Source organism: Acipenser ruthenus, chromosome 9 (genome assembly GCF_902713425.1).
Source record: "Acipenser ruthenus chromosome 9, fAciRut3.2 maternal haplotype, whole genome shotgun sequence".
Taxonomy (NCBI): domain Eukaryota; kingdom Metazoa; phylum Chordata; class Actinopteri; order Acipenseriformes; family Acipenseridae; genus Acipenser; species Acipenser ruthenus.
The window spans coordinates 48700902-48725122 of NC_081197.1; the positions used below are offsets into that span (position 1 = coordinate 48700902).

The 24221-nt window shown below is 36.5% G+C and overlaps 1 protein-coding gene across 13 annotated transcripts in view; it reads left to right on the forward strand.

Annotated features, from left to right (window-relative positions):
- LOC117405667 (dystrophin-like) overlaps positions 1-24221 on the forward strand; it is a 689570-nt gene that overhangs the window by 227660 nt on the left and 437689 nt on the right. For all 13 annotated transcript variants that reach the window (XM_034008883.3, XM_059030144.1, XM_059030147.1 and 10 more), the window contains 8 exons: positions 932-1082; positions 1857-1976; positions 4926-5027; positions 5150-5257; positions 8153-8332; positions 12281-12456; positions 18003-18126; positions 21941-22028. In XM_034008883.3, coding sequence (XP_033864774.3) covers positions 932-1082; positions 1857-1976; positions 4926-5027; positions 5150-5257; positions 8153-8332; positions 12281-12456; positions 18003-18126; positions 21941-22028 — 1049 coding nt within the window. The remainder of the gene's footprint in view (positions 1-931; positions 1083-1856; positions 1977-4925; positions 5028-5149; positions 5258-8152; positions 8333-12280; positions 12457-18002; positions 18127-21940; positions 22029-24221) is intronic.

The window sequence follows — 24221 nt, forward strand, 5'->3', positions numbered from 1 at the left end:
CGCAGCCAGGGGGAGTAGACCTGTGGTTTATTTTATTTTTTTTTCGACATGTAAACATTAAAGACAATTTGAGTGAATAAAATGTATAGATATCGGTACACGATACATTTTTTTTTATTACAAAATAAGCCTTTAATAATAACTGATAAATTATAACCAATTCACCATAAACAAGGAAGCTGAAAATACTGAACGTGTTGTACCCTCTGCATGTATAACTCAGTCATGCATTTTTTTTATAATGCTGCTATTTTTAGATTTTTTTTTCAATCTAATTAGAATGTATTTTTCAAATGTTAGTTCAGTTAACTTGTGCTGACGAAGCCTATTAAAGAATCACCACAGGGGTAAAAAATATTAATAGTTGTTTTATGGCCACATTTGTTTTTATCTCACAGCACCGTATTTCAGAAAGGATATATACAAAACCGGTAAATCATATACATGTGTCTGCTAAATGACTAATAATAATAATAATAATAATAATAATAATAATAATACTGTAATTTCCCGTATTTGCAAACCATTCTTTCTGGTGCCATCCCCCTTAAACTATGCCCCCCAGGGTGTTTTTTTTTTTTTGGATCAATTTCTAGTTTCATATTACAATGTCCTTTGTTTCAAATATTTGAGTTTGTACAATGAAAATGAGCTTATGCTACACATCCATTCTTACTTGTGATAAGGCAGGCTTAACTACAGCAGCCCCTGTTTTGGACTGGGCATTAAATAATGATTTAGTGTGACAGTTTGATTTGAGGATGTGTGGATTTATATATCCTGTTTCTCTGATCTCGGTGATGGTTAAGCTAATCATCACAATGACTACTCATATACTGTTCACTGATACCACCACCCAAAGGGGATTACATGATATTTGACCTAATTTGTCTATTTCTAACAAGTGCTTGACTTTTTTTTCTTCTTCTAGACTGCATGAAGTTTTAATGTTCCTGCAACATCAGCAACTGAAACAGCTGGAAGGTTGGCTTGCGACAACAGAAGCAAGAATCAACAGAATGGAGACACAGCCTCTCGGTCCTGATCTGGAAGATGTAAAGCACCAAGTAGAAGAACACAAAGTATGCTTTTGAGCATTCATCGCCTTCACATACTGCATGATTTATACCCTACTCACTCATAAAGAATACATCACTTATAATTGGACATAGTGTCCTTGGCAGATGCTGGTTGTTTAATGTGCTGCCTTGTTAATAACCCATGTGTCATCATGTGGATACTTTACTTGATAAAGGCCAGGGAGACCAAAATACTGCAAGCATCATTTGATTACCTTTAAGTGTGTACTGTTTGTGCAAAACATGCCCCTCTAGACCTCTGTCTAATTCTCACGGTGACAGTCTAAAGATGCTCCAGTAAGCTGTAACTGTACAATGGTGCTTAAAAAAGAAATGTCAGTGAAGTTCCTGTCCCACATTCTTTTCATTGAATATTTATGAAATGTGAATATATAACAGTTTCAATGCAGAAGATGTATGTGGCTGTTATTTTATTACATAGCAGTACTATTAATATAGAGCAGTAGGTTTTCAGTATAAAAGATGCTGCATTGGATTCAGAGGTTACATACACATAGATGGCTATGCCTACAAAGAATTCAACTGGAAGCATTTTTTTTTAATAGGTCTTCTCCAGATCAGAATTACTTTTGAACCCAGCTGGCCTACACTGTAATTGAAACAGTGGCCTTGACTTGGATTCAGTCAGAATTATAAGAACACTTCTTATTGTGTATTAAAATATTATTTAATGCAACTTTAGTGCTCTATATAAAGACTGATCCGTCCACCTCCCCATGTTAGTTTTAATTAATAGATCTCATTGTAATTTTGAAGCTTCTCCAAGAGGATCTGGAGACAGAGCAAGTGAGAGTGAACTCCCTAACCCACATGGTAGTGGTGGTGGATGAGAGCAGTGGAGACAGCGCCACAGCTGTCTTGGAGGAGAAACTGCAGGTAAGGACTATACTTGGTATGGCAAATAATAATTTAGTGTTAAAGATTGAACATTATTGATATAGAACATGTAAAGCAGTGATAGTTCACCACTAGTTATAAAATGTGGACACCTGTGAGTCTGGGGCTATGGGCTGACTTGTATCACCGCAATTGGGTAATTAGCAGACCACCCAAGTGACCCACATTTTGTGGGTCAAACCCGCAAATTGACATTAAAACCTGCAGGGCCGTAACAGTCATTGTACAACCCTCAAAAATAAAACATGATATGTAAGATCACTGTCTGGGTGATGTAAAAAAACGAAGTTTGTCATTATCAGCATATGATGTACGCTCCATTCATTGATGGGTTCTTAACTGAAGTTGCGAATTATATCAATTTAAATTAAACAATGCTGTTGTTTTGTTTTTCTTTTATTGATTTGAAATGTAGTTTTAATAATTTTAGTCAGATTTATTGTTGTCCAATATTTTCTCGAGGAAGGGGGGTGCCCCCCTCTCATCCGCAGCAAATAGTCTGGACCAGCATTCTAGTTGATGAAACTTGGAACCAACGAATCAATAGATAATAGGTCAGATGTTAATAGTTTTACATTTAATTTGTCCTGAAAATATCAATGGCAAGTGTTTGAATTCTTAACTTGATGAAAGTCCATGGGAGATATTGCAACACTATTGTAAAGGGTGTTTCATGTGAAATTAGTATATTCCGGAGGAGTATGTTAAGGCTTTCTGGTCAGTTGTTGCTAAAACATACGTATGGGAGGCCAAAAATTAACATTATTTTTGCACACAAAAATGTATAACACATTTTATCATTTTAATCATAATAACACATGATTATATGAAGCAGGATGTTTATTAACATCATAATATTTTCTTGTAATATTTCTTATAGAAATGTCTTCAGTTTTTTTTATTTATTCAGCTAAACAGTAATCACAATGAGAAGTTCATTAATACATATAAAAACTCTAATGTAATACAATGCGAATAATAGGTAGAGTTTTTTACCATATAAGAAAATTGGGCATAGACAGACCATTTTCTACTCCGATTACAGATATCCCCACTATACATGTGCTTTGCTTGTCTAATAAACAGATATCCGGTTTGCTTAAATGCCATAGGAATTGCTAAAACAGCAGCTGCATGCATTCCCTGTGGCAGATATGTTACTGTTTAGAAATGCATTATCCTCAATCTTCTGTTGGAGGACTATTCTTTATAGTAATGGATGTTGTTTTTTACTTAAATTGTAAAAACAGAAAAAACAATCCATCATAAAAAATAAAATGTATACCTGCGTTTTATTTATTTGTCCTTGTTATGTTTTTGGCCTACTGTTTATTAAGATGCTCAGGAAATTCATTATATTTTATCACTCTCAACTCTGTAACCTGTTTTCCTTCTCTGCTCATTTTCTGTAATCAATTCCTTCACATTGTTATCCTCATCCTCAGCTTCTCAGAATCGGTTTATGTTTATTCTGATTAATTTTATTCTGTTTCTCTTACATTCTAATTTTTACAAGGGTTTATGTAATTTCACTGTAAAACACATTTTCATGAATTCCATCGAAAATAACAATTATATAAAATGTATTGTTACTCTAAACAGCATGTTAAATGTTGGGTGCCAGGCTTCTGTCTGTAGGCCTGGCACAAACCAGGGACACTTCTCAACCAATCACTCTAGCCATAGTCATTGCTTCTCAATTAGTTAGTCCCAAAGAATCAGCTTTCCTATAAAGATGTATACATTTAATGTGTCATTAATTTGTCATGTTTTGTTTTTATTTCAGTTTGCCCTCAACTCAAATAACTTTTTATACAATATTGTCTTTGTTTAGCGAGCAATAGTTCAGAAGTGGAACTAAATCCCTGTGACAAAGCTTGTGGGAGCTCTAATCTCTTATAGTTTAAATTCACATGCTTTAGTTGAATAAAATGCAAATGAAGAGGTGTCATGAGAGGCTGGAAGGAAGCTTATTTGGTGGCTGGTGAACAATCTGCAATTTAAAGACACACTCCTTTATAGATATCTTAAAGACCATACAGCAGATTCATTTGTATACAGTTGCAGTTAAAAAAAAAGAGAAAAACCACAAAGAAAATGATTTCTGTAATTTCTAATTGTTCTATTGCAAGATATAAAGATATAAATTCAGCTTTATAATAAAATAACAAATTATTACATAACATGCATAACATGAAAAATAACATGCAAAAACTAATTTCATACTTTGACAAAAGTATTTGGGCAATCAACATATTTAGTTGTTAATTAGTGACAATTATCATGATTGAAAACCAACACCTGATGATAATTATAGAATAAATAAATATATAATCATCAAGTGCTGTAAAATACATTGGAAAAAAACGGATACAATATTACAGGTCTATGAACAGCAAAATTGTGGATGCAAGTTGTCAGCGTTTATGATTTACTCAATTCCCTGATGTTGAGAACACCTTGTTTTTGTGGTTTAAATATCCTTGTGATCAGAATGGGACATGCAGATTTGTAGTAGACTCCATATATAGAGATACAATAATTGAGTGAACCAGCAAGCTGCAATGCCAGGCATTCCTTTGAGGGGACTGTATTGTATTTTGCCATTTTTTGTTCTATAATTTTCCTTTTAGAGTTAAGTTCAATTTTTATTTAGTGCCAACAGGGGATGGTTGCCGAGCTGGTGGGTCCACTTTGTAACTGGGAGCTGATAGTAAGCTTGGTGCTATTGTTCATTTATCAAGGTTCATCCCCGGAGCCCTTGTGTAACCAAAATGAGCTCTAAGGGGATTTCTTGTTTAGGGAGCAGCCTAAATAAAAGTGCCACCTAGTGGCTACTTAAAATAATTACGTTAAAACAGTTCTTCAGGGAAAGTGTGTTTTTTACAACAGTGTTTGGTTAGTAAACTCTTGTATGTTTATTTGCAGAGCTTGGGAGAAAGGTGGGCGGCCATTTGCAAGTGGACAGAGGAGCGCTGGATCCTTTTGCAGGAGATTCTTCTCAAGTGGCAGCACTTCACTGAGGAGCAGGTTGGGGGATGTTAACAGAATTTGTTTATGTGCCAATTGTTCATTTTAGCTTGGGATATTGCGGTTCTGTGTTTTGTCGTCCCACTCAGTGTTCTTTCTTTTCTTGCTATGTATCTTTTCAGTGCCTCTTTGATGCCTGGCTGATTGAAAAAGAAGAAGCTGTTAACAGGATCCAAACAACCGATTTCAAAGACCAGAACGAAATGGTGACCAGTCTGAGACAATTAGCTGTAAGTGTAAGAAAAACATACAGTAGCATATTTGATGTTTATGCTGTTTGTGAGACATACTGTATAGATATACAACTTATAAACAATTCAGCCTATCAAAACATGTTGTCATTATATAAACTTTTATATAAATGTTTTAAATATTTATTTTTCAGAATAATGGTAGTGATACTATTCTACCTACTACAGTATGTTTGTTTCCCGACCTGTATGTGCTATGAACCATTCATTACGTAGACCTTTTTCTGCACTTTTCAGTCATATAAACTGCACTGCCAACCCAGCCTCTAAGGGTTGGGAGTGCAGTATTAGCCTCGGCATCCTCAGAGGTTTGGGCCCATTAATTCCCAAGGACTTGGTGATTTCCATTTTAGTTTTTATGTCATCCTGCTGGAGACAACTTTTCACCTCATCACTGAGAAGGCTGACAATACTCCTCTCAGGGAAGAGTGGGATCGAAAATTTAGAAACTGCGCGTGTTTCTGGACTGAACCCTGCTGTCACACTACAGCCTGAATTCCCAGCCTAATATTCCCATGCAAGGAGGCCTGAGATGTAGCTTCCTTGATCTGCTCTCAGGGCCAATTTTACAACATCTTGATCTACACAAGGACAGTGCTCTGAAGTAAATCATATTTTAATCTATCTATCTATCTATCTATCTATCTATCTATCTATCTATCTATCTATCTATCTATCTGTATCTATACACTTCAATGGAAAGATTCCCAGCACTCTGGTTGGCTGAGCTAGGGGTATACAATACCTAGTATATACCCTTAGAATGTTTGTAACCGCATCACAAAAATAAATCCAACAATGATCCAAATTGCTCCATTAAGTCACCGTTATAAAATAAAAAAAAGATAATTAATTGTGCTATAACATTGAAGTATAAACGCAATAAGAACCTCAATATTGGGCATTACCAGGTATTATGGACCATTTGGTTGTAATGGTGCCCTCAATTTTGTCTTGGGCCCTGGTATCAAAATGGTCCATAATGCCTGGTAATGCCCTCTTTGTCAGGTCTTATTGCTGCTTATATATATATATATATATATATATATATATATATATATATATATATATATATATATATATATATTACACTTATCCATAAATTAAAAATAATTTAAATAGACACAGTTTCAATTTACAGACTAATCACAATATTGGTCCATAACTCTCATTAAGAGGGAATTAGCACCCCAAACCTGATATAAAAATACCACCAAATGCAGCACTAGCTGAAACCTTTGTCTAGTTGCCTTAGTTTCTTATAGTTTTGCCTTAATTTACACTTAGCAAGAAATAGAATGTGATATTCTATACAAATCTGTACAAAGATTATTTAAAATATATACATGTGTAGTTCCACAAGTTAAAATGTGGTTCTTACTATTTTCTAACTGTATGTCAATAAACTGACCCTCAAAAAGGGGGTGCACATTATTTTCCCTTGTGCCTTGCTGGCAGTTATATGCAGTATATATTGTGCACCTGAAAAATACAGTATATAGCCTAAACTGTGGATTTCAAATAGGACTGATACATGAAAAGGAATAGATTGATTGATTACATAATATAATATGCTGATACTGATGCCTTATCAAGTTTGTTCAACACCTATCTGTATAAAACACACAGTAGAAGATACAATGGGAACATATGGGTAATGTTTAAATGACAATCCCTATTACCATGTCAGGCTGTTTATCTAGGCTTATTCTAACAAACCAAAATCTATTTCTGAGATACCCTGTTACATACTGCATATTGCTGGAACTAATTTATCTGGCGAAGGCTTGAAAATGATTGTATATAGTCTAGGGTAGCCGTACTAGCCGTATGAAGACATAAGCCCGATACCAGCTCCTGTCTGTGGGAACCGTGGTTCGTTACAATATTTATATATGTGAATATGTGCAATGAGGGACAGAGGACAGAGTTAATTTAGAATAGTAAAACAGAAAAGTACAACATAACTTATAACAATTAAAGTTACTAGTAGTTGTTGCTTGGTTAATACAAAGCATTATCAGAAGCTGTGGCTGGGCAGAAGCCCTGCACATGGGAAATATGTAGTTTTATTGTGTATTTTTGCGTTATTTGTTGTAAATTGATTTAATTAATTGTTTAACTGCTGTGGCGCTCCACCGGGGACGACTACCTGTCTGCGTGGAGCAGCAGCTGAAAGCAATCAGCTGTTCCAGCAGGCAGGTGGGCGTGTCTTGGCAGAGCGTTAGTATAAAAACATAGATCACTGTGATTGGGGCTGCTGCAAGGCCTGCCGTTTTGACAGCACCTTTGATTTGTAGTTTGTTGTATTGTTTTATTTTTAGTGTCTTTTACAGTCTTGTACTGTCCTCTGTGCGCTACCATCGCTGGTAGCGTCACATGACATTATTGTTTGGTTTTTCTTTGTTTTATGTGTTAATAAATACTGAGCGCCGTGCTGGCGTGTTTCACTGCACCTGTGTCTCCGTGCCTCCATTCCGGCTCTTACCTGCCCGTCTGCCTGCTTCAGTTTTAAAATTTGAATATATTCTTCTTCTTCTTCTTCTTCTTCTTCTTCTTCTTCTTCTTCTTCTTCTTCTTCTAATTATCATTATTTCATTCAAGGTTTAAAACAAAAAAAGAAGAACAAAATAAAATCCCTTAAATTAAACAGAAGTAAATAAAAAGCTTTTTGAACAAAAAAGCTGCACTACTACTTTAGAAAGCAAAAATGTGTTTTTGGTTTTTATATCACTGACTGAGAACACACAAATGTTTGTCCTCCCAGTAGTCGTAACAGTCCTAGTAGCAGTAGCCGTAGTAGTCGGGATAGAGGCAGAAGAGGACCCAAGTTGTCAGCCGAGCATATGTTGACTGCAGTCTCTTGTTTGACAGATCCTGAAAGGGGACTTAGAAATGAAGAGACAGACCATGGATAAGTTGTGCACACTCAGCCAGGACCTCCTGTCAGCCATGAAAAACAAGGACGTAGCTCAAAAGCTGGAAGCTCGTCTAGAGGATTTTGCCCAGCGCTGGGACAGCCTTGTGCAGGCCCTGGAGAAGAGCTCCACACAGGTACAGTAACACAAAGAGAAGTGAGATGCTAATCATGCCATACATGATCATTCAGTCGGTATTCTGTGACAAAAAATGCATTTAAAAATCCCACTGGAAACAACCTTATTGAACCTCAAGTATCCTCATCACTGATGCATGCATGACCATATCTTTGGAAAGATGACCTAGGTGGTGAGGAAACACATTAGACAAGCTCGCGTGCCCAGTGAGGCAGATCATAATTATATTTATGGCAAAATAAGATGCATGTGATTTACATCATCAAGCAAGTTCCCTTGCTGAAATGTTCTGTTGCTTGATTTTCCGAACCAATTCTGATAAAATATAGCTGTAACTGTTTGCCACAATAACGTGCTCATCTTTAGCTTTTGTAAAAAGAATTGCTTTTTCTGAGCTGATCTTTTATTTGAGCAATTGTATTGGGGCCTGTGTAAATATCAAATGAGACACATATCCATTTGTTGCCGGCTATTTAGCTAAAGGAGCATATTGTTTTAATCTATTTTTAGGTGAAACAAAGAAATATGTACTTATACCTTTTGTGAATATTACTAAATTTCAGTTTGATCACAGCATCAGTAAAAAAGTAAATCTATCACATCTATCACAGACTGAACCCTATCAAGGGGGCTAATTGGTACTGAGCTACTTACCATATTCAGCATCAATTCCATTAACCAATAGGATATACTGCAGACTACAAAGCGAAGACTTTAGACACAATCTGGCAATCCAATATTAAACCTAATGCTAGACGATTTTACATACAGGTATTTATGTGTACTGCTGTGTATGGTGTACTGGGCTTAGCAGTCAACAAATGACAATTCCTGCATTTTGGTGGGAAGAAAACAATGAAGGAGCCCTTTATTTGCAGCTTGTTATTACAGTATAATGTAATCCTATGTGGTAGTGAGATTGCAGACAAACTGTACTTTGTAGGCATTAAATTTAAGGTGCTCAGACATCCTGTTTTGGATGGGACAATCCAACTTTTGGAACACTGGTCCCAGTGTCCGCAGAACCTTTCTTGGAGCGCTCATTTCGTCCTGTTTTTCGTCCATTTCATCCATTTTCGCAGGTAACAGAATATTGTATTTTCATTTTCTGAAAAATAATTTAAAGAACTTGATAAAAAGTATATAACCCACCCCGACCTCTCAACAATTTGAGTAAATTAGTGTGAGACTGGGAATCCCCAGTCTCACACTAATGCTCTTATTCATAGAGCTGTAATAAATATTTAAAAGCATGACTCCCATCATCTGTGCTAATAGTCCTGCTAAAATTGAATAATTATTCTTTTTTATGTACATTTTTTGATGACAACCTTGTTAGAAGCCCTATGTTCTTTTCTGCAGAATGCTCTCTATAATCAGGCAGTCGGGGTCATTGAATAAATGGACACTTGTAATGCTTTTATTAATGTTTCAGTGTAGTTCCACTCATATGCAGACAGCAGCTAAATTATTGAATTATTTTGATAAATGACCAACTAATGGCCACATTTCCCCAAATAAATAAATCACCTTAGTCCATTTCAGCATGTTTTAATCAATTACCCCAGCCTGTTGACATCAACACTGACATCTCTGCTTATGGCCTGAGGAATGTATACAGTTTAAAAGTTATTCTGGGAATAAAGAGCCATAAAATGAACTTTAGAAAACACTGAATTTTTCAAGATGACAGCACATTATTGTGCCCTAAAGCTCATTTCACATTCATGACATTCTACGTTCCTTATGAATTACATATTTCAGTTTGGTCACATTTACAATGCAAACAGAAAGGGCAAGGGCTCGCATTATTATTGTGATGCGTTTTAAATTGCATTAGGTTTCTATTTGGGGGCCTGTTACACATGGTGTTTGTATAATCATCAACTGCTTTATGAGCTTTTTGGTTAAATGGATGGGGTGACACTGATGGGGTGCTTCTTTGAAGGTTATATTACTTACCCCAGGCGTTATCTGAACATCCTCAATCAGTACTCCATCAGGACTAACCTGGATGCTGTACTGATGGCAATCAGTTTTTTTTTTCAATGAGCTTTAAAGATGTTAAAAGATCTCAAGGCCCTTGCTGCTGTTGAAGCAAAATTCACTATGTTCATCATGTCGGAGGCAACCATCGCTCAAGGGGCCCTGTTTTTGGAATGAGGGCCCTAAAAATCTACATGGCACTATGTGTGCATCTGTGTGGTTTATACAATTATTGATACTCATGTTATGGGGTTGTATTTGTATCAAAGCTTTCTTTGGCAACACATATTGAAGGGATGATTCATATTTTGATAATGTTGGCAGCTCAAACATGATGCATATCGGTGGTATTTAAAATAAAATACAAATACAGAAATAATAATTAACAAAAAAACAAAAAATCCTACTTGGAATACTGTATGTAACAATACACTATATAAATTACTTTTGGCTATTCTAAAGATGTGTGCCATTATAAAATAAATTAGGCCTAAGTGTCATTAGTTCCTCCTAGAAATGTAATACATAAAGCCCAGGGGTGGCTGTGCATGGACATAAAAATAGGCACCAAGCTGTTTAAATACTTGAAATACTGCGTTGTATCTCTCCTGAGCAGGAGTTGTGGGATTCATCACTGGGGTCATCAGCCATGGCTTCAGGGAATATCTGCTGTCACCTGTGTATCACAACAATTAAATAAAACAAATCATATGATAATCGCACCCAGGCCCTAAATTAACGATCAGAAAAAGAAACATATGCTACTGTAGACCTACCAATGAGCCAGCACCAAGACAATTCTTCAGTCCATGTATTCCCAACACCTGACCTGGTCAAAATGTACGAGTCATGGCATGACCCTGGATAGTACGCCACCACATCTGTTATTTTCAGACCTGCATCGCACACCATCTGGACATTGATGGAGTGGAAATTCTTACGGTTAATGTAAGAATTCCCGTTGATTGAAGGGCCACGTAATGCAACGTGTGTGCAGTCTGGGAATCCTGCCTTTGTATAGAACTGACGTTTCACCTCACGTTGCTGATCTGGATTTTTTGGGAAACGTATGTATTGTCCTGCTCTCTTCACCAAGGCATCAGTGACTTCAGTAATGATTTTTGATACTGTCGACTGGCTGACACCGCTTATATATCTGATCGGTCTCTGAAATCCCCCAGAGGCGTCAAATCTAATAGTAGCTGTTACCTTTACTGCTAAAGGTAGCGCATGTCCACGTTCTGTCGGACTTTCCAAATCTGGTCCAAGTATTTCACACAGATCTGATATAGCCTCTGTGTTGAGTCTGAAGCATCTGACTACTTCTTCCTCAGGGATGTCTAAATACGCCAATCGAGGACGATATACCCTTTCTCTATATGTCACAATTCGTCTTCTTGCTCTCCTCCGAGCAGCTCGAACACACACCAGTTCTAATAGTAGACCTGCCATTGTGCTCTTGCCTTGTGTGGAACATCCCTTTTTCGTAGACGTGCTCTACTCGCCATTGGAGCAGGTCTAAATTTTCAACGCCTAAATGACTGTTTAGACGGCGAATAAATGTTTGAAAATCACACGTAAATATGATAATGAGTTAAAAACTGACTAGACGCTGATAGATGGGGCAGGGCATCTAAGGCATGGACGTGGAGATTTAGACGCTTTAGAAAATTGCTCTTACACTAGACGCTAGACGCAACGTCTAAAATGCTGAGTTTGATGTGTCTACAGCCCTTAGTTACCTTTGAAAATCTACAGTTTATTACAGACTGAAATTAATGACTTGAAAATATGGTGCTAAGTTCAGTATTGTTTTATTTTGTTAGATTTTATTCTATAAATGTCAAATCATGATTTCAGGTGGGAGCAGATTCTCATTATTTTCTATTGGTGCTTCAAACAATATTTTTATTAAAGTCTTCCCTGTAGCTTGTGACCCCTTTCTCAATATTTCCCACAGATTTCACAGGCTGTCACCACTGCTCAGCCATCACTAATGCAGACCACAGTAATGGAAACTGTAACTATGGTGACCACCAGAGAGCAGGTCCTGGTTAAGCATGCTAAAGAAGAGCTCCCTCCACCCCCGCCCCAAAAGAAAAGGCAGATTGTGGTGGACTCTGAACTTCGGAAAAGGTAAGCTTAATTTCCGTGTTCACTGGGCTGATAAACTAACACAAATAAAGCAGGTCTGTCAGGACCAGCTCACAGTGAGCTATGACATATATATATATATATATATATATATATATATATATATATATATATATATATATATATATACACACCACCCACTCAAGGGTCCAACATAAAACCGAGATATATTGAGGGCTGCTATAAAGTGAGACCCACAGAAAAAGAAAAACAAAAAGTCACAAATACTGTACAACCAAACTGTCATTTTATTGTGGGCCTCGGACACAGTATTATAAACAGGGCAGCATAAACACAGAAAGAAATAGGAGGCTACATACAGTGTAACCATAATAAGCTTTTAAATTATGCTCTATTGCTTTACAGATGAGAACGGGCATGAGAACTATATACAGTTGGGAAAATTGTAAAAGTAACAAATTACATATGCCTACTACACTACTAGTAACAGTACCTATATATTACAGTACTAACAAAAATGCAGTAAAAAATAAATAAAAATCTATGACTTATGCCACCTCAGTCTCTGCGTCTTCTTCGTCTGTGTCATTTTCTGCCTCAGGTTCTGTTTGTTTTGCAGTAATGTTTTCATCACTCAGGGGTTGAAAATCTTCACAGTCATCATCGAAAGGTATCCACATGTCTGCACCCACAAAATCGTCACTTACCTTAGTCGTGGTTTCTGCGAGTCGTGCAACAGCTGCGTTTTCGATATCTTCAGTATCTGCACTTGTCGATGTCACATCTTGCTCAAAGGCACCTCCCAAACCTTTCATCCAGCACTTTTCTATTGATTCTGCTCTTATACAACCCCAGCAATCAGCAGAAATGTACTCAAGATCCTTTACTGTTAGCGCTTTGATGGCTTCTTGCAGAATAATCGTTTCATCGACAAGAAGTTTGCAAAGCAGTTCATGGCGGTAGTATGCTTTAAAAGTGAAATTACCCCTTGGTCCATTGGCTGGATCTTACTGGTTGTGTTTTTTGGCAAGTACACAACCTTGATTTTGCCATCATTCGTAGTAAGTTTGTTTGCATGAGTTTGCATGAGGATAATGATTCCTAAAGTTCTGTAATGCGTCAAAGTTGTACTGAATTGTATTCTTTGATTTTCAAAGTTTGGTATATGGTACGTTTAATTACAGTATTCCATTACCTTAACTGTAGGTGTTAAAGTTTTACTGAATTGCATTAATTTAATGATTTGTAAAGCTTTGTAATTTGGTATGCTTAATGTGATAGAATAGGTTACTAGCTATATGTCATCATCAATAGGTACTTGTGTACTAAGTACTTGTGTATGTTACTTTATTCTATACATTATTAAAGGTACAGTAATTGTTATTAATACCTGTTCGATTATCCATACAAATTATGCAAACTAGCATCGGTCCCAATTAGTTCAGATAATTGACTACTGTATACGCTATGAACTTCAAAAACATTTTCTGTTATTTATTTATGTTATTTATTTATTATTTAAAATTAACATGCAAAAATGACAACAATGACAAAAGTATTTGAGCAATCAACATATTTTGTATGAAACCCATTTGTTGCTAATTATTAACAAAGCATGATTGAAAACCAACCCCTGATGATAATTATAGAATAAATAAATACATAATCATCAAGTGCTGAAAAATTAATTGGAAATTTGTGATTAAAAAAAAACAGCAAAAATTGTTAAAACAGCAATGTTCTCAAAATGGCAGTGATACAACTAAACAAAAAAGGATAAACAACAAAAAAAATAGCAGAAAGACTTGGTTTACCAAAAAGCACTGTGTGTGGGCTATTATTGACAAACACAGGAGAACAGGAACTACTACAGCTAGCTCCAGGTGTGGAAGACCAAGAAAGATTTCTGCAAAATCTGGAAGAATTGTTTGAGCAGCACGGCAAAATTCAATGATACCTTAACCTTGAATGTCCATGGGCGAAAACCAAGATTCAAACTTTTGTTAAAAACAATACACAAAAGAAAGCGATTGGGGTTTTCCATTGAATATTTGAAGAAGCCTGATGATTTCTTCAACCAAATTCTATGGTCAGATGAATCCAAAATATAACTTTTTTCACCAAGAAAGCAACGATATGTTTGGAGGAAGAGAGGAGAAGAATTTAAATAAAAGTTCATCATGCCATGTGTTAAACATGGTGGAGATTGTGTGATGGGATGGGCTTGTTTTTCTTCCTCAGGCATTACCGACCTTTGTATTGCAGAAGGATCAATGAATGCTGCAAAATATTAAGAAATGTTGCGCTCTCATTTGTTACCCAGTGCTAGAAGGCATTGGGCAGAAGTTTGTATTCCAGCAGGATAATGACCCTAAGCATTCTGCAAAGTCTACAAAGGAATTTCTGAAAAAAAGGAAGATTACAGTTATGGATTTGCCATCTCAGTACCCAGACTTGAATCCCATCAAGATGTTGTGGATTGACTTTAAGGCTGCTGTTACAAAAAGGAAACCAAAGTAGATTACAGAACTCAAAGCTGTAAGTGTTGAAGAATGGGCAAAAATATCTCCAGAAAGATGCCAGGAACTGTTTTCAAAATACAAAAAAAGACTGCAAGTTGTAAAGGAAGCAATGGATGGGCACACAAAATACTAATGTAAGGGTGTCCAAATACTTTTGTTGAAGTATGAAATGCATGTTTTATTATAAAGATGAATCTCTAATCTGTATCTTTCAATAGAACCATTAGAAATTATAGAAATCACTTTCTTTGTGGTTTTTCTCATTTTATTTAACTGCCCAAATACTTTTTTTCTGCGACTGTACAGCTGTCTAACACCAGATTGTGACATTATTGGTGCCCCAGTTATAGACCCCCAGTTATTTATTTTTTTATGAATTCAACATTTTACATGCAGTTGCTACTGTATGTAACAACCTGTGCTACATCACTTGAAAGAGCTTATCCAGGGTTATTCTGAATAACTTTAGAATGCAAACTAGTTTCGAAATGCATAATTGCAAAACAAAGTATACAGAGTGCTAAAATGTAATGTACAGTACCATATGCATAACTGACTTGACAAATCTCTGATTGCATATCAGTATAAACAAAGAGGAGGCGACAAACTTCCTGAGGAGTTTCACAATGAAAATCATAAAGTTCAGAAAACATTTTTTTGGGGGGACTTTTTTATTTATAACCACATGTACTGGTATCTTGAAATGGAAAGATGTTTTTTTAGACTGCCATTGTACTTCTGGATCAGGATAAGCAAACTTAAACTCTGGTGCTCATATTATGCAAGCTGTACTGCAGAACCATGTAAATAAATCACCCCTGGGGAAGAACACCAGCAGAATTAACAGAATTAAAAGTTTTTAAAATAGATCCCTGCATCTGCTGACCTGTAAAGCAAATTGGCCACTTGGTTCACCTGGTAAAAGCATCTGAGGGGTTTATGTAAATACTGCCACTGTTTAAAATAATTAATTAAAGGCTTATTGTTGTCTGTAAATAAAAAAAAATAAATAAATCTTATTTTAATTATTTAAATTATGCTGATATTTAGATGTTTCAATCAATTAAATAGACCCCTTGTTATGAAGGTGAATGCTGAATGTTTGAAATTACAAAACCACATGTGGGCACATGTAATACAAGCAGGACAGAGAATTGAGTTGAAATTAAAGGCTCTTTGGTAGCATGGGTAAAAGTACAGTTATTTAGAAAACACAGCTTGGACAGCTCTCTATTGCAATCATCCACATTAGAGGAATTTATATTTAAAAAAAAAAAGAGATATTAATAATGTAACAATACGAGAGCGTATCCTGGGGATCACTGTGAGATCAGAATGTTGTATCTTGTAGTGGGAAAACAAGCAGTGGACCACTTTGAGTGTGAACCAAGATCTGGCACATATTAACTTCTCTAACGCAGTCCTGTGATTTGGTGTGTGGTTCAAACTGATATTGTATCACTATTTAACATTTTAAGCCACATCATGTATCATGTCTTCAACTTGTTCATTTGTCAAATATACACCTGTGGAGGATTTGCACAAGCAGTGGCAATGTGAACTTCCCTTATGTTTATTTATTTTTTTACAACGAGGTAGTTAGTTTCCATGTCACCAGTTGTGATGAATTGTGTTGTTCTTTTGTTATGTACCGTTTGACTATTGTCCACTGAGAGTTGACATAACCAAACACTCTTCCCCAGTGATCTAACCAAGGTCCACATTTCTCCCTATTACAAGTAAATAATGAAACATTTTAGCAGTAAAAAAAGGAATCTTATATTTTTTACTCTTTTAAAGTGTGTTATTTTTAGTCTGCATGCAGATCATAATTCTATTGTATGTCATGACAAATGTTTCTAGGATTACATTTTGCACATTATGAATGCAGAGCATAGAAGCTCATAATGGCTTTGCCATTTTAGTTTACCTCAAGCAGTCGTCTTCCACACACCATTAACATCTCCTTATGCAGTGTTCCTCTTTCTAGCCTGCTGTTTTAATGTTCCTTGTTCCTCTAAAATGTTTCTGTACCTTTGCGTTTAATGGGATTGTCCTTAGCCCAGTGTACCACCTGGTGGCCAAATGTTGCAAGAGGTTTCTGAAGAGGATTTGGCATAACCCCATATTGTCACCCTGTAGATTAAATGTATATTATAGTTAAATGGTCTAAGAAGACACAAACATAATGCCATGGTTTTGCAGAATTCACCCCAGCTAGTCAAAATGGTTACATTTATCTTTTCTGCCAGATAACGTTCTACTATCAAACTGCATTCAGCGTGCAGCTACTTAGGAATGGCTTGTGAAACTGACCCAGATACGTTTTCTTGGCTTATCAGATCCTTTTGCTGTTCTGTCAGTTTACTACAACACTTAAATAAACTGATGCTGTACTTAAGGTAAACTGATGCTGCACTTAACACTACAGTGTTCCCCCCACTGTTAAGCTACCAGCTGCGAAAGAACAAATTACATCAAATGATTTTAGGGTATCCATATGGCAGGTTTTAAAGATGTTGAGAACTGTATACTTTTACTGTAAAGACAGCTGCATTGCATTCCGGCTTTTCTTTTTGTTCTCGGTTGCATTTAGACTCCAAGGTGATTCATAACCAATTTGGAGGGCTGTTTTCGTGATTTGGGTTGGCATACTCTTGAAACTCTTGGGACTTGTATGTTTCCTCCTGTCTCCTTCTCTTTTATTTGATAAAGATATTTGTCTTGGCTATCTATTGTTTAAGACTGCAATGTGTTTTAAGACTGCTGATGAATGGCTGCGTTCAGTGTGAAGTGTTATTGCTTGTTTGTTTCCAGTAAAAATGCAGCTGCGGTTAAAAGCTTTAAGGTTTGTAAAGTAATTTATTGCATTCCCCTGCAGCAATATAAATGGTAGGAACTGAAAGAGACCTGTAAAGTGCTTATAGTAAAAACTTTTTGCCTTGTTCACTTGACTGCAACAAGAGAACGAGCTGTGTTTGCAACAGAAAGCCACCCCTTAATAAATGTTTTTTGGTAACAGTTTTCACACCTTCTGTGTTTTAGGTTTGGTGTGGATACGACCGAGCTGCACAGTTGGATGACCAGATCTGAAGCCATACTCCAAAGTCCAGAGTTTGCGATTTCCCGGAAAGAAGGGAACCTCTCAGATCTTCAGGAGCGAGTAAATGTAAGGAGGCAGATTATGATACCTGTATAAAACAATAGTAAAACATATACACTGCCTGGCCACCTCATTATGCCCTGGGACCTTGGGTTGGGTCACCATTTGCTCTAATCACAGCTTTGACATGATGTGGCATAGACTTTCCTCTGTCCGTCACTCACTGTGGCCACAGCTGTCTCTCTTAGCAACTGCTTTCCTTTTGTTTTGATTTTGTAACTCAGATGGAGCTTGAAACAGCCTACAAACATGTTTGTTCTTGCTACTGTGACACCTGCTCAACATGCACCCATTCTTCCGTATACCATACATTTACCAGAAATGTTTATTATGTTAAAAATGGAGACTATTTTGATACATATGTTTTGTCATAATATGCATATGGGTAAAAACATTTTCCTTTTGGCCTTAAATAAAAAAAAAAAAATCAATAGCTTTCTTTTAGATTTGTGAGTGACAACCCTATTGTGTTAAACTGCTGTTGAAAACACAAACTTTAGCTGTGTTCCTTCAATACAGTTTATTGATTTTTCTAACACTTTTTTGCTATATTTTGTGCCTGGTTGGCTTTCTAGTTAATTACTGAGGTGTTTTTTTCCTGTGTTATAAAACTGAGGGGTCAGAGTCAGGCCTCAGCTAAACTATAAGCTATCAGACTGTAAAACCCTGGGGCGATTCGCTTCACCTGCTTTAATCAACCCATATGTTTAAAAAAAATGAACAAGTAAGATCACACTGAAAAGAAATGTTATGTGTCACTACAGTACGACGACAAAAAATGCATTTTCTTGTTACTAGCCTGCTGTGTTTGCTTGGAGCTGAAAGAGAGTAGGCGTGATAAAAATGAAAAAAAAGTAGAGTCAGCCACATTACAACAGATAATATATTTAGGAGGGATCATCTTTATTGCAGCCTTTTTGTGATATAATTCATAAAATGAATCTATGAATGAATATATATATATATATATATATATATATATATATATATATTCATAAAATTAATCATTATATATATATAAGCAATAAGGCACGACAGGGTGTGGTCTAATATCCACACACTCCGGGTGCGTTAAGTCATGAGGCAAGCAAGCAATTCAAACGTTGTCCTTGTCGTTGTCTGAGGAAGTGCTGCAGGACAATCACGCAGACCTTCTTTGCCACGTCTGGCCATGTTTAGTTGCACATCAAAACAAACCTTTCTCACAAGACCTGCGGCAGTGTCAGGTGACAGATGATCCAGGAGTAGTGACAGGAGGTATCCATGCCAGATTTGCGGTACCGTTTCCAGTGGCAACAAAGATGTTGTTTGCATTTTGAAATACTCGGACAGTGGTATAAAAAGGACACTCGATGGCTAGGTTTTTTTTTTTTTTTTAATTGACAGCTACTGATGCCTTTCATAATTTCAATTTTGGAAGTGGTGAGTATATCCCTTCCCTTCCTGTGTCAGTTCAGGTATTTGTGGTGTATACCTCCCATTATTTCTGAGAAAGTTCTTGAAAATTGATTCATAACCACATCGACTACAATGTCTCCGTTGTCTTATGACTTTTTAAATTTTTTTTATTTGTAAAAAGCAATTTGAAATATTACTTTTAAGTTCTCAATATAATTCTCAAAAACGGTCTCTATACTAAGCAATATTGCATGAAAAATTCAGCTATTCTTACACCCTACCCTAGCATATTTATGTCCCGCCTCTGCTCACTAACGATTGGACAGCTGTAAAACCAGGGCAGATCTTTGACTTTCCCATTGATTAAAGTCCCAATTATGTCCTGCCTCCACTCACTTATGATTGGACTGCCGTGGAGAAAATGCAGATCTTCTATTGGTTGATTTTATTTTATATAGAAAAATACAATTCTGCACGATTAAATTGTAAAAAAAAAATGAATCTGCGATCAACTCATTAGTTGATTAATCGGTCTGATTAATCGTCTAATCGGAGCAGCCCTAATATATACATACACTGATGAGCAATGAAAACACAACAGTCTAAGTTTTACATCAGTAGCTCATTGGGCATATACGTAATGCTATTTACATTTTAAATAGTGAGCAGATAGATTTGTTGATTGTTTGAGTAGTATTGTTCCTTGGGATAACAAAATACTGAGCTCAAGTCATGTAATTTCATAAAAACAGCAGGTCCTCAGTATTTGGTATTTGAACTGTCAAAATTGCCAATAATAAGTTGATTAAGAATCTGTATAAATAGCCATTCGAAAAGATTTTAATTAACGCAAGAACAGCGAAAGATACGACCATGACCCGCTTGAGTAATGAAGATCGTCTGGTTGCTATCGGCATGACTGAAGGCGGCCTGTCTGTGAGAGAAGTTGCCCGGAGAATTATATGTTCTTCTTCAACAATCAGTAGACTAGTGCAGAGAAACCAGGAATCCGGCTCTGTGAGGGACAGGCCATGTCCTGGAAGACAGAGGGTCACCACAACGGCCCACGGCCATTATGCTGACTGTTGCGTTGTTCAAGCCAACTGGTGGGGTGGTGGCAGTGTGATGCTGTGGGGAGGAATCTCCTTTAACACGAGAACGCCTTTGATGCAGATTGAGGGCAACCTTCTGCTCAGCGATACATTGACGAAGTCCTTGAGGCAACAGTTTTTCCATTCCTGCAAGCCAATCTCGAAGTGTCGATTTTCCAGCAGGACAATGCAAGACCACACAGTGCTAGGATTACAATTGCACGACTTCAAGAAAATAATACTGAGGTCTTGCCGTGGCCAGCTTTTTCTCCTGACCAAGTCCAATAGAACATCTGTGAGACCAAATCGCCAGTGCCATCCACAGGAGACAACCACGACCAGCCAACCTTCGCCATCTGGCTGCAGCTGCACAAGAAGAGTGGCGGAACATCCCACAGCAGTCTATCCAGAGGATGATCAGGTCTATGTGTCAATGCTGCCACGATTGTGTTAATGCTCAGGGAGGTCATACACAATACTAATTTGTAATGTTTTCATTTTGACAGTGTGTCACGTTTCATACTGAAAACTTATCATGATTCTTTGATTTGTATTTTCATTCACATTTTCTGTGATTTTGTTTGATATCTATGTTTAAAATATTTTATTAAATCCATTACACCTGAGTGTTTCTTTGTGCTTCAGTGTATGTATGTGTGTATATATATATATATATATATATATATATATATATATATATATATATATATATATATATATATATATATATATATATATAATATCAAATCACAGTTTCTGTTGAATCAGAGGGGCTTTAGTAGATGTAACTGGACCTTGCAGTGCCAAAACGTGTCCAAAACGAGAAACACTTCTGAAGAGCTGTGATTATAATTCTGTTACAGTTTCTTGGTCGGACAATGTGCCATAAATTCTATTCAAAAAAGGGTTTGATGCCTTGACGCATGACACTTTGACTCAAGATGACAATTAGCGTACATGCACCAGAGGGTTTAAGTTTGAATTTCATATTGGAAAACAAATTTAGACCTAAAAAATAGTTCTGCTTCCTGTAACCCCCCCCCCCCCCCCCCCCCCCCCCCCAGTAATTGGACCGACCCTGTGGCCAAACAGTCCCTTTTCCCAACAAAAGACATTCAAGATATTTCAGGTGCCACAAAAATGTAATTTGCTAGTTGATGAGGGGTGCAATATTATCTTTATTTTGTACACAGGCTCCTTCAGCAGTATTTGCCCTAAGTTTAAACCTTTTTTTTTTTCTTTCGAGTTTTCTTTAACTTGCTGTTTTGATTTGTGGGGCAAGTAACCTGCCTGTCCTCGGAAATGTTCACTCACTGCTTTCCTTGCTGCAGGCTATTGAGAGAGAGAAGCCAGAGAAGCACAGAAAGCTGCAAGATGCCAGCCGATCAGCTCAGGCACTGGTGGAACAGATGGTGAATGGTAATTACATGGGATTTGATTTAAATAATCTTCTTCGGAATTTGTGCAGCACATAGGCCCATATCTTTAGCACTGAAGTTATTCGAAAAAAATGAGAGTGTGTATGTGAATGTGTGCTTTTTTCTTATTCTGAATAGAGACTACTGCAACCTAAATTAGCCAGTTGGATATTTTAATGTAATACTAATGTCAACATGTACATGCATTTTCTTTTGTAATGAACAGTTTTCAGTCTACAAACATGGTTTATTCATAGTATTTTTGTTTGTGTGCCTAAATCAGCAACAGTAAAATAATTTCAGACAGCAGTACTTTAAGCATGTCCCGGTTTTACTATTGTATGATATCCCTTAAAAAAATGTTTTTGAGGACAACCATTGAGATGCTGTTAGGATACCATTATATTAGCCTAATGAAACCTCAGAAAAAAAAAAAAACAGTTAGCTAGCTGCAGTATTACTATTGGTTCTGATACAGTATATAAACAGTATACAACAAGTGTTGAGAGATCTAGTATCAAATAACTTTATCATGTCCGGCGCTGCTAAGTACATATTTGTTTTTACTGGATTGCATTTTGGACTCTGTCTTGCTTTTGTTCAAATCCAACAACAGAATGATCAGGACAAAGTATGCCCTGTTGCTAAGCAGATGAGGATCTAAGGAAAGCGATTCTCCAAATTCAGTGGTGTACAGTAGTTTAGGTTTAAATACATGCTCAGTGAGTGTTTGGTGTGCTGTGGTTATTTTACTCACAAGAATGGCCGAAGACAACCCACTCAATCCCTTTTTGGGCTTGTGGGTTATTCGGCCATCCTCTTTCATGGAATAACTCCATGAATGTTCATTGTGTATTTATGCAACTATTACCACTGTGGTACCATTCTCTCAAGGGCACACGACACTGTAGTTGCCCTTGCTCTTCCATTGCACCTTAATAAAGAATCATCATATTACCATTGTAGTGCTGCTGCATTGCCACTGAAGATAAAGGGCTGACATTATTTCATTAAAGTAATATAACCTGACAAACGCCTATGTAGCTTTAAACTTCTATGCAATTCAAGCATTATTTCTTTCACTACACTTTCGATAGAAAAATGAATGTAATAAGCATACTTCCATGCAATGTGATGCCTATGTTGGTTTAATTCATTAATTTATTTATTGTTTTTCTTATGGGCTGAACTATGTAAATTATAACCAGTGTAAATAACTGCTCAGATTCGCTGACATATAAAACTTGGATAGCCTTGAAGAAGAATGACAATTGAAATATTCTATCACATTATCTGAAATGAAGGTAAATTTGCTCTGGTTGATAGAGCAGTCGGAGGTGGCACTAATATATGTATTTTTTATCTTAGAGTGCATGAAAAATGAGCAAGTAAACATGAAAGTAATCAAGAAATCTAATGTTGTATAAAGAGTAGTGACATTTCAAGAGTGCTATTAGTTTTCGTGTTTACCCATAAAACTATTTTAATAAATCTAACCAGCCTTCATTAAAAATTAATCTTGAATATTTGCATGCTAACATATTTTAGGGCTGCTGCAGTCAACCTTATCCTAGCCCTGTAAATGAGTCTTGGGAAATGGAATGTGAAAATGGCCATGCTGGTTCATTTTTTGTAATTGTCATTAGGAAACGATTCAGTACCATCAACCAATCGGCTTCCTGCTCTAGTGGACTTCTATCAGTCTTTGATTATAGTTAATATCAACAAGATATTCAAGAGGTATAGACCCCAAATAAAAAACTGCAGTATTATTAACATATGAGTAAAACCTTATCTGGGAAAGCCTTTTTTGGTCACAGGTTATTTTTTCGTAGGGGCGGTAGTTGAAAAGCTTGCAAACTCCTTAGAGGCTCTCAATGTGACATACAAATGATACGGATCAATACTGAGCAGTTATCTGTATACACCCAACAAATTCAGCATACAAATTCATATTTTTTACACATTTTAGTCCCTAATACACTTTCCTTTTTGAAATATGTCATGTCTTTGAAAAAACTATACAAACAAGGTTAATTTACATTTTTAAACTCTTCATAGGTTTTGCATAGAAGTCATAGCAGTTTACCCATAAGAGTTCAATAGATAATTTAAAAAGGAATTTGCCACTGTGACTAGGCTTAATGTCTGAGATCTTGCTTTGCAGCTTTCTGCTTAAACAATGGTAGGACCT